A 15,071-nucleotide genomic window follows, 5' to 3' on the forward strand; every position below is an offset into this window, starting at 1 on the left:
AACCTATATAAATCCCTGAAAAGGTTTTAACTGCAGGGGACAGCTTCAATTTTATCCTCCCTGCAAGTCAAGGTACCAGAATTTTATTTAATATACGTAAGGATTCAAACAACAGAAAAGCATTAGTGTTCGTGTTAAAACTATTTACTGTATCATTTAAAACAATGTATGTTCCAAAAAGAGGATAGAATTTAATATATTGTTTTGTCTAATTTGTCTATTTTGTAGAATAACTTATTTTTCTTGCAATTTGAGTGAATCAGGATGGATTTGCCTCCTGATCAGAATTACTGTGTTGCTCGACCAGTTTATTCCAAACCTTCGTTTGAAGAGGACAATGAAACAAAGGCGAGGGTTCCTAAAACCATTCGGGAACGATTTACAAAATCATGCAGGTAAGCAACCTTGTATTTTCATGACTACAAAGTGTTTTTGTATTTCATGCCATACACCCAACCTAAATTGGATGAAGAAAAAAGGCAAGTCTACCATGGCATTTGCAAGTTAAGCAGGGGTGTATAGTGAAGGGGTATTCCACAGCAAGTTTAAAAGTATAATCAACATTTTAATTCCTATAGCACCTGGTGAGCGGTTCATTGGTTGGCTCAGTTTAATAATTAAGAACTGCATAAAAAGTCCAGTCTTTAATCAGTGAATTGTCTAGTGTGGAATATCCTTCATACATCAGAGTTGTAAACCCTTGTCTTCACTAAACAGTTCACTGTTCTGTTTCTGTTTCTGTTTCTGCGCAGATTTAATTTTCACACATAAATGTTCATATCAAAATTGAAATATGAGAATCCCAGTAAACTAACTGCCAGAGTCCTGATTTACTAATACATTGCATGTCTGTTTATCTTAAGCTGTTCAGCCAAAAGGGCCAAGGACATAACAAAGGGTTTGCTGCCCATTTTAGACTGGCTACCAAAATACAAAATAAAGGAATGGCTGCCGAAAGACATCGTCTCAGGAATCAGTACTGGACTTGTAGCTACTTTACAGGGTAAATAGCATATCTTTTGTTTATACAGTTGCATTTTAATAATATTGTCTTTTTTTTTTTTTTACAACAGAATATGCAATTTGTAAAGCACCTTGTATTCCAAGCCATGCACAGATAATTATTTTAAACAAGCACATTTAGCCTAGCTTTTTAAAAGTTCAAGAACCATTCTGGAAGCTTACTGTATTTCAAATGTCTTTTTCCCTCTGACCTTGGTAACCTCCCTTTATACCACTGTATAGTTTACCTTGCTTTTACGATGCCTATATCATATATTGATTATGCTTTCACTACGGTACGCAGCAGTAAACCTTTATAAAGGTTACATTGGTAAAATCAGACAGCCCAGTGAAGAATAATTGCAATTAAATAGGGGATTAAGCTTTGCGTTAATCTTATTTTCCTCTTTCACGACTGTTGAACGTTAATTGATTTCATTGATAAGTATCATTATGGAGATGTTGTTTGAATGACAGCAGTTGGTGTATTAACCTGTGTTGTGTTGCACAGGTTTGGCCTATGCATTGCTGGTTTCAATCCCACCTATATATGGTCTTTACGCATCCTTCTTCCAGTTTCTGACATATTTTTTCATGGGAACATCGAGACATCTTTCTATTGGTAAGTAGTTTACAGTCTATACAAGGTAGAATGCACATTGTAGGCAGAGAGCAAAGACAGGCAGGCAGCTTAATACAGAGCACCACTATAGAATGGCATTCAGGAGCCATGGTTTAAACTGTGCACTGTACGTGTTTATGAGAATGCAAGTGAAATGGCAAATACACAAACACTTCATGGGAATTCGATAGGGAAATAATTTGCATTATAAATGCTGTTTCAATTCTTGCTAGTGATACCATTATTGCATAAATTAACATGATATACTATTTCAATATATACTGTAATAAATGCAATGGTGAGAAACTACAGTATATCACCCAGGTAAGTGTTTTTGTTTTTTCACAATGCAAACCATTTCTTTAATTTTTACAGGTCCCTTTCCTGTAACCAGTCTGATGGTTGGATCAATAGTCCTGGCCATGGCTCCAGAAGAGAATTTCAAGATTAAGGGGAACAGCACAGGGCTCAATGGAACAACACTGGATGTTGCAGCCATGAATGAATATAGAGTTCTTGTGTCCAACACCGCGACAGTTCTCATGGGAATTCTTCTGGTAATGTACCATGTATCTATTATACTGTATGTGTAGGAGCAATTGAGTAGCATCCAATCTGAAATATTATTTAAATTCAGAGAGATCGAGGACTTACTATGAACATCCACACTAGGCTCAAGGACTTTTCAATTAATAGCAGCGGTTTACTGACTACAGAAGAGCAGAAATCTTAAAGTCTTAAACATGAACTATGTATCAAAAGTTAATCAACAACATCAAACCTTTAATCTAATTTATCTAAATATACTTGTCTACCAATAGCAAGATTACTTAAAAGTTCTTCAAATAATTAAATTAGGTAATATTCCTTTCAGTTAATTATCTAGGTTCAATAAAAGCTACTTTTCGCATATTTTGTTATTTTAGTTAATTACTCTAATTAGGTTTCATTTGGGGAATGTAACATTATACTCCACAGTCCCAGGCAACACTGACTCATTTGTCATCTGGTTGTGGAACTTGGCTTGTTGAATTGCACTGTGAAGTCCTCTCAGTGCTGATTCTTCAATTCCCAACAGGATCAACACAGTCCTTATGCGTTGTCTTCTTCTTTAATTCTTCAACCACAAACATGGTCCAACACAGTCTTTTGGATCTTTTGTTATCCAGTAGACTAAGGTTCGTCCAAACAGTCCTTTTTAATACACAGTGTGTATATTTCTCACCTTGTCGCAGTCTCACAGCTTCTCTCCCCACAGTCCTCAGTCTCTCAGGGTGGGCTAATATAGTATTTTACAAATAGCGATCTGTGGTGCCCTCTCCATAAAAGGCAATAAGTCAAGCTATAGTGATTTTAGCCTTTGTGAGTTTAACAGCCAAGTTCCATAAATGTCCTTAACGGATTTTCAGAAATAAGAAGCCTTTTCATCATATTTTTTGTGGTTAGAAACTTTACCTTCACTTCTTCAAGAAGGTTCAGGACCATTGCTGTCCTTTCTGTGACCTCTTCTACTTGCAGCAAACAAACTCCTAACTGGTGTAACACTGGCACAATGGTTGCATTATAGAGCCACTTTGCCCATACATATTCCTATTTAATGAATTATTCAAGCTGCCAATAATCAGTTTACTGTGACATACCTCCTAAGTGTATATGTTATTATCAGGATCTTCTTTTGAGCAGTGTATTGTGGTTCAGTTTATTATTATTAATTTTTCTTTTTTCAGCTTATCATGGGAATACTTCAGATTGGTTTTTTGGTGCGGTACCTTTCAGATCCATTGGTAGGAGGATTCACCACCGCAGCTGCTTTCCACGTGGTTGTCTCTCAGGTGAAATTGGTATTGTCTGTACCAACAAAGAACTACAATGGAGTTCTATCTGTTATATATGTGAGTACTGTTTTTAATTATATATACTTGTCCCAGTTTGGAAAGTTTCCTCACATATTTTACCTGAATGGATAAAAGAAAAATTGCAAAACTAACATGAAACAACTTGAAAATTCTTACATGAATTTCCTTACAGGTATAAGGTGTTCAGTTATTGTTATTGTTTTTAGTTTAAGGTTAAAATGTTAAATGCAAAATTGTATCCCTTTTCTCCACAGACAATCATAGACATATTTAGAAACATTGGTAAAACCAACATTGCAGATCTGATTGCGGGATTGCTGACTCTAATCATCGTGATGTCAGTAAAAGAAGTCAATGATCGATTCAAACATAAGATTCCAGTTCCTATTCCCATTGAACTGTTTGTGGTAAGATCTGAGAAAACTGCATGTTGCACAGGTAGCGTTTGCAGTCAAGCAACATAGACACAATGTCCAGTGTAGTAAAAAAGAACAAACACTCTTCACTGATTTATACACTGCATGTAATTTCCCTGTGTTTAAAATGCGTATTTTGCTTCTATATCGTAAGATTTTAAATATTATTAAACTAAAACCCCAAACTTAGCATATGTATTTAAACTGAGATTTGAATGAAGAACCATATTACCCTGGTATAAAAGTTCAGAATGAATGTATGTAAGAATATTTGTACTTGCTTGTAGTGACAGCTCCAGTATCATACTATGTTTTCTATTACAGACTATTGTAGCTACAGGGATCTCATATGCTGTGGATCTTGAGACAAAATACCATGCTGCCATTGTCAAGGACATCCCAAAAGGGTATGTAATGTTTTGATTGTTTCTTTTTTGTTTTGTTTAATTGTGTTTAACTAAAGGATGTACTACTTATTTGCTGATCTGCAAAATGTTGATGTTTAAAAACAAGAATGAAACAACGTAAGCTCATGTTGGATTTGTTTATAGTGGGGGAAAGCAATGCTAGACAAAGAGAAGCCTACATTTACCACTGTGCATACATTGCATTTGTAGCTCTTGAAGAAAAAAAAAAACACAACAAAACAGCGTACTGTAATGACCAGGTACTGAAGCTATAACTACTGTAGCTAGTTTGTAAATTTGACAATTATATTACTAATGTGTCTTTTCCTTTACTAGGTTTTTACCCCCTCAACCTCCTGATGTATCAATGTTTGCTGACATAATAGGCTCGTGTTTCTCTACAGCTGTGGTGGGGTATGCTGTGGCTGTTTCAGTGGCAAAGGTGTATTCTATAAAACATGACTATCAAATTGATGGCAATCAGGTGAGTCTAGAGTCTATGAATACAATAGAGGCATTAAATGGTCTTAATGGACTTGGAATTTCATGAAATTTAAGAAGTAGGATAAGATTTTAACTTTCTTTTTAAAACAGATTAAAAAGAACAGTATACTTTTTACCCCAAAAAATCTCATTAGGTGATCATGCTTTTTAATGTGCTATTGTAATTTAGCATTCTTAGAAATTATGCAAAGTTCAGTATAACTGTAGCTATTTGAGTTACATTTTTAGCTAAAACATTAGCAAACCTAATGCATGATTCGTTCAGTGAGTAGAGGAAATTTCCAGTATGCAAAGGAGCAAATTTACTGTTTCATTTTACAGGAGCTTGTTGCCTTTGGTGTCAGCAACATATTTGGAGGAGCTTTCTCTGGCTTTTTTGGCTGCACAGCATTGTCGCGAACTGCTGTCCAAGAGAGCACTGGTGGACAGACTCAAGTAATATCTGCATCATTACGTTGTCTGAAGCTCTGTTAAACTGGATTAGTTTTTCCCTTTAATTCTGCACTAATATGCATAGGATGTTTGGATTTGTTTTGTGTTGTAGTCGCTCATTACCTGTGCTATTGGGAGAATTCAACAAACTACACTTCCAGCCAACAAATAAGAAACACCATCAAATGACTGTTTTGTTATTTTTTTCTTTAACATTACAGCATATATTTTGTATTCAGTAAATAGCACACATGTAGCAGTCAAGGTTAACATCAATATTTACACTCCAAACTCTCTTAGGATTTACTATTTGTATATAAACATAATATGTAATCCCAACCTTTTTAAGTAAATAATTAAAAAGAGTAAATCATAAACTTCCTAAAATCTATACATATTTAAAAAATAACACATGCTTTTCTTCTGCAGATTGCTGGATTTCTCTCTGCCTTGATAGTATTTATTGTAATTGTCGCTCTGGGGAACCTGTTGGAGCCTCTGCAGAAGGTACCCTTCAATTATTTCAGATTGCTTGCTATTAAAATCATATCATTGAATTACAGTACCAAACCCAACACCTTGCTGTGCATCTGACATTCATGCTAACTTGTTTTGCAGTCTGTACTGGCAGCCATCGTCATTGCCAACCTTAAAGGAATGTTCATGCAGGTCCTTGACGTCCCGCGCCTCTGGAGGCAGAACAAGACTGACTCTGTGAGTTATACAGAAATCTCACTTGCATTCTTTTACACTAGTATATTCTACCATTCACAAGATAATTTGCATTTTGTTTCTTTTCTAGATTATTTGGGTCGTGACGTGTGCTGCATCCATAATTCTGGGTCTTGATCTCGGGCTGTTGGCAGGTCTTGTCTTTGAGCTCGCCACAGTTGTGATCAGAACACAGTTGTAAGTCACTTTTATGCTGTTATGTGATCAAATCTGTTAATGATTTTCCATATGATCTAAAACTGAGACGTGACATATCAAGGGCCTAATTCAATGAACATTTAACTGAAAAAAAACATACTTTTGTTTTTAAACAAACCCCACTCCAGAGGTGCATTGTGTTTGATATTTCACGGATGACCTTTAACCCAGGAATTTGAGTTTTTTTTGTTGTTGTTTTTTTTCACTACCCCAGCCCCACATGTGCTGCTCTTGGGAATGTTCCAGGCACTGACATTTACAAGAATATAAAGGACTACAAGAATGTAAGGAAAGTGTATTGCTGAAGCAATATGTCCTGTTTCTTCTGTTGAAATAAATACATGTACACACTAGCATCTTTGAAGCAGACATTTGATCACAACATTGTAGATGGTGGGGATTGTTTTAAGTAATTGTAGTACTACAATACACATGATGTTACAGTGTATATAGTATACTATTAAGTGCTCAGCAACTCATTCTTATTTTCACAGATTGAAGAACTATCTGGAATTAAGATCTTCAGATGCAATGCACCAATCTACTTTGCCAACATGGATTTTTTTAAAGATCGTCTGAAAGCAATTGTAAGTTTTTAAGCCACTTAAAAATGTCAACACCTTAAAATGTATAAATCTAGTTGAAATTGATTTGTAAAATTGCTTAAACCTTTCAGGTGGGATTTGATGCAGTCAGAGTGTTTAGAAAGAGAAATAAAGCACTGAAGATGATTCAGAAGCTTATCAAAAAGGGAAAGTTAAGATCCACAAAGGTGCAGTACAATTTCGTAAACATGATTCTTCATTTACTGTATGTAATTATGCATTTATTACAAATTGTGTGTTTTCCTTTTTCTGTGCTATTTAAAACATGTTTTAGGGGTATGTAGTACTGAACTGTACCTTTAGCATAAATTGTTTGTGACCTTTACTAGATGATGTGTTTAGTGGTTAAAGTAGCCAAGCCCTAGAAATGGATTATTTTTCTCAATGGTAGAATGGCGTGCTGACAGATCTGGGTGTGGATAACAAAGCTTTTGAAAGTGATCCAGAGCAGGATCCAGAGGAGGCAGAAGATGTTGAAGTGCCCACGAAGGAGGTGGAAATCCAAGTGGACTGGAACTCTGACCTTCCACTGAAAGTGATCGTGCCCAAAGTTACCATTCACAGCCTCATCATCGATTTTGGTGCAGTCTCCTTCCTTGATGTGGTATCAGTCAAGGGCTTGAAATTGGTATGTAAATCATTCATGGTTTGATACACTTGAGTTTGCGCAACTAAGATTCACTGCTACCAAAATCTTATAGCCAGCTGATTATGGGTTTTAAGCAACCAATGTACAGTTTGATAAATGAATGTATGCAGAATACAGATGTCAGAAATAATAAAAAAAACATATCAATATACCAGAGGGAAAGGGCTTCAAGACCTGATGCATCCTACATATCTAAATTATCACAATAATTGGCTGTAGAGTTCGCTTGTCACAATACCTAAAACATGCTGATCTGGCCAATCATTACGTAATTATAGTAAAATTATTCAACACAGATTTCACTGAAGACATTGAGAAAGACTTCCAGTTGAAATGTTTGTCATAGAATTGTAAAGTAAAAGTTTATTTTACAATTAGTACATATACCACCATTGAGTAAGTTATAGTTGTGGATGAAATACCTGAACAAGTACTGTATTATGAAGTATGCAAAACATCCCATGATGACACCCAAGATTAAACACTGTGAAATAAGGGGCTGTTTGGAAAGGAATATGAGTGTATAGTTGTTCCTGTCTCACAGGAGGCAGACAGCTCTTCCTATTGAGCAAATATAAAAGACTAAATCATGTTTTGTTTTTCTTCCAATATTGCAGATTGTGAAAGAATTCATGCGGATAGATGTAAATGTGTACATAGCAGGATATGATGGTATGTACCAAAAGATACCACCAGGTGAACTTTTTACAAAAGGTTATACCAAAAAAGATAAACTATAAACAAAACAGCTAACAAAAAACAGATAAGCATGTTCAGCTTTTTGTCATGTTTACTGGTCCTTGTTTTTTATATATTGTGTATTTTTTTTGCTCATCCTCTGACCCTGACCCAGGACTCTGTATGACCCTGTGATCTACCAACAGAGTAAACAATAATACAAGTGCATTACCAGCGCTAATCATTTATACTGTTCTTTTATGATCATTGCAAATCTGATTTTTTAATTATTATTATTCAGTTGATCGGCACTGGCTATGTACTGAAAAAAAGGAAAACATATATTCCATGTTGATGACAGTACATCTTCTCTTTTATAGATGAAATTATCCAGAAAATGGAAGCATGTGGCTTTTTTGATGACACCGTAAAGAAAGACATTCTGTTCCTGACTATTCATGATGCTGTCCTCTTCATTCAGATGAAAGCTTCGTATGGCAACGTTCAAGATCCAATATTTGAGAAGGTAGGGTTCTTACCAGTCTTGATCACTCAGTTGGCAGAATAATTGCCTGTGATTCAGAAGATTACTGGTGGGAATTTCCTCATATTATTTTTATTTGCCCAGTCTATGCTTAAAAATAATTAAGCTAGTAGTTCCTGTTTGTATGCTCTACACAGTGAGTGAGAAGCTTGGGCAAGTATTTGCTTACTTTAAAATGGGTAAACTTCCCTAAGCATGGGACCATATTAGAAAAATACCAAATTTACCAAACACATCAAATGTAGAGTTTTGTTGTAACACAAAGATAAGCACACACTGTTTTACATGTATACTTATACGACCAATTATTCCTTGCAGATTTCTCTGATGAAGGAGTCCAAAGAACCTTTTTCATTTCCTGAAAATGATGAATTAGAGGATCATCAAGGGGTAATTCAGATATTTATTTTTTCAATACTGTCAGTTAATATGTTGTGTGTAAGGTGTTTCTTGTTTTATACTTTAAGAGAAGTCATCTTGTGCAGTTTGGTTTCCAACTCTACCCAATATAAATTATAATAGAAGACACTGAAAAAACTTATTATTAATCACTAAACATATATAATACTCAGGCAATACTAATAAACGCACCACTAATTCAAATACTTTATTCAAGAATTGAACAATAGAAAACAAGAGGAAGTGCACACAACATAGATTCACTGATTCTAATTTCCTGTAACTAGGCAATAGTTTGGTCAATTGCAGGGTTATTATAGAGAACTTCAAGTTAATACGTTTAGTTAAACTGTTTGCTGATATAAGTCATTAAAGTAACTTTAGCTCATTTACCAACACTTTTTTTTCTCTGTTTTTATTTAAGGCTATCTATAAACTGGCTTCCTAAACTGATGAAGTTGTTTTATTTGCAAAATATATGGGACTAATAACCTTCAAAAGAGAAGAATCATTCTTATATTTTGAAAAACCCAGATCACACTAAGAAGCCCCTAAAATGAATCCTTCCTGAAAGTTATTTTAGAATGAAACTGTGTTTTAGATTTGCATACAATTTACCAGAAACTGACTGGGATATATTAAGATGGCCAAGATAATCAAGCAGTCTTCAAAGGATTGTTCAATATTTTCCTATGCATACATAATGTCCTGATGAAGAATTAATACAGAACAAATGGTATGATCACTAAGAGTCTGCATTTAGACTTATATAGACTAGTTTAGTAGATTTTTAATAGAAGTTTATGCTCAACATAAAACCTACAATTATATATTCAGATTTACTCACTTAAAATAGGTTTTAAATAAAAAAATAATAACACTTTATAGCTGAAGTTATAGCTTTGTGGACCAATTTTAATAAATGTCTCAAATGTATTGTGTTTATATATATATATATATATATATATATATATATATATATATATATATATATATATATATATATATATATATATATATATATATATATATATATATATATATATATATATATATATATATATATATATATATATATATATATATAATATAATGTCAGAAGGTAAATCCATTCAAGCTGTTTGTTGTGTGCTGTGAGTTAACCACTGTTGATAGAGTTGGTTATGAATCAAGGCCTGTACAGTGTCACACTAAGCTTTAAACAGCAAATGCTACATATCAAAATACTGTATTTATAAGAAGAGCTGGTAACAGGAATCCATCCTACTGTGTGTTTCCTTTAGCCGTTCATCTTAAATGATTTATTAGAAGCTTTGTCAGATCAAGAAGCTTCATTCCAGGGCACAAACACATAACAGATGACTGAGGAATAGTCATAGAATATCTAGCTATAATAAAAGGAAAAGGGTAAATAAACAGGTAAACAAATATACAATTTAAAGATAAAGTTTAAAATAACAATAAAGGAACCTATTTACAATTGTTTAATCCCAATAAAGCACTGAGTACACTGTGTAACAAAAAAATAATAATTTTTGTTCCTGGGTAGTAAGTGTTATTTCCTAATTGCTTATGCCTCAAAAGTATAGAACATGGCTATTATTCCCCACAAACTTTGCTTTTGTGACCAGGACAGTGATATTTCAAAATATCACTATTTCCAATGGGAAAATGGGCAAATGTGTGTCTTTTCGTTCACATAAAGTCAGAAAAAAACAACATATGAATCCAAATTAACATGTATTTATACTAAAGTAATACAAAGATGACTACAAAAGATTTAGAAGTGAGTAGTTTTTCGAGATTTACAATTATACTGTATTTACAAATACAAAAATTGTGTTACATAGTGGTATCAATGAACTATAAAACTATAAACTATAAATTATAAAATGCACTTTAATCAGGTTTGTGTTATCTAAATTTGAACCAATCCATATTTATTGCAGACTCTAGTCATTTACTATCAGGACCGTTCATTTATACTCTAATTTCAGATTGGTAACCAAATTTCTATGTTGTTGTGAATTTTATCATTTTATTTAAATGTTTTAATTCATCAATGTTATTTTGGAAATATAGCAATAGGTTTTAAATGAAAAATGAGCACATTATACCTCAAGTTATAGGTTTGTGGAACAATTTTAATAAATGGCTCAAATGTATCATGTTAATTGTACATCTGAATCATGCTGATTGCTGTGAAATCTTATGAGCTGCATTTGCAGTTACAAATAAACTAGAAATTGGGACATATTTGAGTATGTTATTTGTCTGTGTTATTACACTTATAAATTGTATTAAAATTAACAGGGAGTGTTTGATTGAGGACACATGATTTGTGTTAAATGTAACTGTGGCAGGCTGGTGAGTGGATAGAGGCCCAGAGACAGTCTGTAGTTCAAAAAAATAATTATTTTAATATAAATACACAAAAATAAAAGTGCACAAGGGCAAAATTAAGGGATTTAAACAAAAATAAAGCAAGACAAAAAGCAAAAATAACACAAATAACAATTTCCAGCCTGGGCAATGCCTTCACTGGATGTAGAATTCACAAATCACAAAAACCATAAACACCAACCTGCTTCCTCAGCTCCCTCCTCCCAAATGAGAAGCAGAGGTGTCCTTTTATGTCAGGTGGCTGGGCGCTGATTGATCGTTAATTAAGTTAATCATTTAATCAACTAATCAACCCCAGCCACCTGAACATAATAAACCCAGGCAGGTAGGGGAAATTAACTCCATCCCTGCTAATTTAAAAAGGGCAGAGCTTGGCTCTGCCACAGTAACGTTGAATATAAAAAACCCCAGTCTGAAACAAGATGTTCATCCCATTGAATTCCTGGTTAAATAAATAAATAAATAATAAGAAAGCATGAGGTTGCACTTTCACAAGAACTCCTCCCCTTCATAACCAAATGATCACTCTGGCCTCTCCTAGGTGTTGAAGTGGTGAAAAGAGAGCTTTGCATAAATTCCAAACCACGTTCACATTCAAGTGTGTAGTTCAGAATATAGAATTGGTGCAGTTTGGGAATAAAATAATCTCAATCAAGAGGGACACACAAAGCAGCTTGGAGCTTAAACACAAGGTAATAAAATGTTATTACCTTGTTATCTCTCTAGATACCTGCCTATCTGTATTATTATTATTATAATGTGCTACTAATAAGTGTGTGTTGCATTATATTAGTATAGTGTACTATCATACGTATCTGATTTGGTCCTCTAATTCACCTTTTAAGGTGTGTGTGTGTATGTGCGTGTGCGTATGCTTGTATGTGTGTTGCGGATATGTCTTGCTTCGTGAACGGCACTAGTAGTGAGCTGCCCTGTCTATGCTGTGATTTAATTGAAACCGCCTGGTCTCCAAACACGGTACTGTTAACACACCTTGAGACACTTAGTAAAGGTACTGCGCATAAGTGAATATTTTTAGTATAACAAACACCTCTCCTATGGTCTAAGGGGAAGCAATTTAAATACATTTCCATAGATTAACATTATTTATTGTATTTTGACACCCACGTGGTACCTTTTTCCATGCGATTCATTGTGAGCCTGCCACTCCCTAGTGAATACAGCAGGTGTACAAAGCACACAGAAAAGGAGCTTAATGTTTGTTTAGTGCATGAGGCCCTATGTCGGTAGAACCTGGTGAATGTATGTGGAGTAACCCAGCACCGAGGTGCCAAGGATCTGGAGCACCGAAGATGCCGAAGCACAGATGTACTGAGGCTCCGAGACAGCTATGCACTGAGGGCACCGATGCTGGGAGTGTATAAGCACCAAGGCTTTGGAGCACTGAGGGCAATGAAGCCTAAAGGCATCAAGCTCTAAGGCACCGAACACGCCGAGTGCACCAAAAGCACAAAGGTGGCGAGTGTCAAGCACCGACAAACTCAGGCACCAAGGCCCGATGGTACAAAGGGCACTGAAGGCACCAAGCACCAGGGGCGAAAGCAGGGCTGGTGTCTAGTCTGGACTGCTTCTCTTAGATCATCATCCCTGGGTGATAGCAGTAAACCTGGAAGAGACATATTAAACAAAGAGTGATACCAAAATTCCTGCCAATCGACATCAATCCTGGCACCTGCCTGCCATCCCTCACCCTCACTGGTTCAACCTGCCCTTCGGCTGAACCCTAAAATGTACAGGGACTAAGGAGGTTCATATTCAAAACCCTCTCGACACCCCCACCCCCCTTTGGTCTCACTATGTACACTGGGATGTCAGGATTAGGTTATTTCACAACAATATAAGGTGAACTTTCCCAATGATCATGAACCTTTCTGTACACCCTAACATGCTTATTGTGTACTGTGGCCCTCTGTTCTGGCAATAAGTGTTCATCCTTAAACCTTACAATCAAACCCCTGCTTCTGTAATTGGGTTGCATGTTCTACCTGATGTTTTGCCTTACCATAAGCATAGACAAATATTCGGGCCCAGAGTGAGATCAATAGGTAATTGGGCATGGTGCCCAAATATAAGATAAAAGGGGGTCAGTAGAGTAGAAGCATGGGGGATATTGCTGTAAGCATGAACCACTTTAGCTAGGTAATCTGTCCAACAACTCTTCTGTTCTTGCGACAAAGTTCCCAACGTGTCCAATAAAGTCCTGTTCAGGCACTCACATTGGCCATTCCAGGACAGAGGATAAGGAGTAGTATGAGTCTTGCTTACCTCATACCGCTGACATAACTCCCCTATTACTCAAAATTTGCACCTTGATCTGCATGCAATTGGGCAGGGCAACCGAAATGCAGCATAAAATGCTGCCATAAGGCCTGAGCAGTAGTAACAGCAGTCTGGTCTAATGTTGGCATGACCACAGCATAACGCGTAAAGTGGTCTGTAAGAACCATCAGGTTCCAGTGACTCTCCTTGCTGATTCAAATGTCAAATAGTCGATAGATACTCTTTGTAAAGTCATGGAGGCTTGAATTGGCACTAATGAGGCATGCAATCTTTAACCTGGAGTCTTCTGCAGTGCTTACAGTTCACATTGTCGGCACCAGAGATCAACCTCCTTTGCCATGCCAGTCCAAAAGAATCTGTAGTGGACAGGTCCGAGAGTCTTTTCCACCCAGAGATGCCCAGCTCGGTTGTGCAGCTGCTCCAAAATGACCTTCATATAACCATTGGGCACCACTGTCTGTTGGATCGGCTCTAGAGTCTTGGGGTCTTGAAACTCGCAGATCAGTAACCCTTGTACAACCCGCAGGCTCGCCCACAGTCAGAGCAATGGCAACAGCCTCTGGTGTTGCCTACCTCTTGGGGGATGAACCTAACCACCACTGGCAGCAACAAGACGCATTACCTGGCCAACCAGTGGATCTTCTGTTTGAGCGTGATGCCACTCTTATCGGGTACAGAGGTTCAGGGGCTGGGCACTAGGGTCCTCCCTTGATGGCTCCACTCTCTGCTCTTTCACAAACACCTGGATGGATGCCAACAATACTTCCCGTGGGACTGCAGCCATGGTGGGGACTTCAGGGACATCATTTTCCATTGCTTCCGAACCCCATCTCTCCAAAGGCCACCTGGAAAGGGCATTCACATTACCATTGGCTCTTTCCAAGCGGTACTTTACCTGAAACTGGAAACTGGAGAGTTGAGCAGTCCAGCACTGTTCCAATGCACCTAGCTTGGCTGTATTTAGATGAGAAAGGGGGTTATTATCAGTGTAGACAACAAAGGGAACGGAGGTGAGGTATTCTTTAAATTTTTCAACAACAGCCCACTTCAATGTTAAAAACTCTAACTTGAATGAGCTGTAATTGTCTTCATTCCACTCAGTAGGGCGCAGACTACTACTAGCAAAAGTTACAACTCGTTCTTGTCCCTCTTACACCTGGGACAAAACTGCACCAAGCCCCACTGTGCTAGCATTAGTATGTAAAATAAATGGTTGAAGAGTAATCCGCATATGCCAAGATTGGAGCTTAGGTAAGTGTAGCTTTTAATATCCTAAAAGATTTTTTTTGCAGCTCAGTCCAGTGGCACTTATCTTTCCTTCTC

General features: G+C 36.4%; 1 protein-coding gene across 4 annotated transcripts in view; it reads left to right on the forward strand.

The window, feature by feature from the left end:
* Window positions 1-15,071, forward strand: part of LOC121319802 (pendrin-like) — a 22,291-nt gene continuing 7,220 nt past the window's right edge. The window contains exons 1-21 of one of the 4 annotated variants that reach the window (XM_041257638.1): window positions 12-72; window positions 229-395; window positions 864-1,003; window positions 1,514-1,624; window positions 2,000-2,181; window positions 3,352-3,516; window positions 3,735-3,887; window positions 4,221-4,303; window positions 4,640-4,787; window positions 5,129-5,242; window positions 5,669-5,746; window positions 5,858-5,953; window positions 6,042-6,148; window positions 6,384-6,453; window positions 6,664-6,756; window positions 6,846-6,941; window positions 7,166-7,402; window positions 8,041-8,095; window positions 8,482-8,627; window positions 8,964-9,035; window positions 9,469-9,980. In XM_041257638.1, coding sequence (XP_041113572.1) covers window positions 265-395; window positions 864-1,003; window positions 1,514-1,624; window positions 2,000-2,181; window positions 3,352-3,516; window positions 3,735-3,887; window positions 4,221-4,303; window positions 4,640-4,787; window positions 5,129-5,242; window positions 5,669-5,746; window positions 5,858-5,953; window positions 6,042-6,148; window positions 6,384-6,453; window positions 6,664-6,756; window positions 6,846-6,941; window positions 7,166-7,402; window positions 8,041-8,095; window positions 8,482-8,627; window positions 8,964-9,035; window positions 9,469-9,492 — 2,301 coding nt within the window. In that variant the 5' untranslated portion in view covers window positions 12-72; window positions 229-264 and the 3' untranslated portion in view covers window positions 9,493-9,980. Of the gene's footprint in view, window positions 73-228; window positions 396-863; window positions 1,004-1,513; window positions 1,625-1,999; window positions 2,182-3,351; window positions 3,517-3,734; window positions 3,888-4,220; window positions 4,304-4,639; window positions 4,788-5,128; window positions 5,243-5,668; window positions 5,747-5,857; window positions 5,954-6,041; window positions 6,149-6,383; window positions 6,454-6,663; window positions 6,757-6,845; window positions 6,942-7,165; window positions 7,403-8,040; window positions 8,096-8,481; window positions 8,628-8,963; window positions 9,036-9,468; window positions 9,981-15,071 lie in introns of those variants that run through there. The other 3 variants (XM_041257637.1, XM_041257635.1, XM_041257636.1) reach the window with 3 other exon arrangements.

This window comes from Polyodon spathula, chromosome 8, assembly GCF_017654505.1.
Source record: "Polyodon spathula isolate WHYD16114869_AA chromosome 8, ASM1765450v1, whole genome shotgun sequence".
NCBI lineage: Eukaryota > Metazoa > Chordata > Actinopteri > Acipenseriformes > Polyodontidae > Polyodon > Polyodon spathula.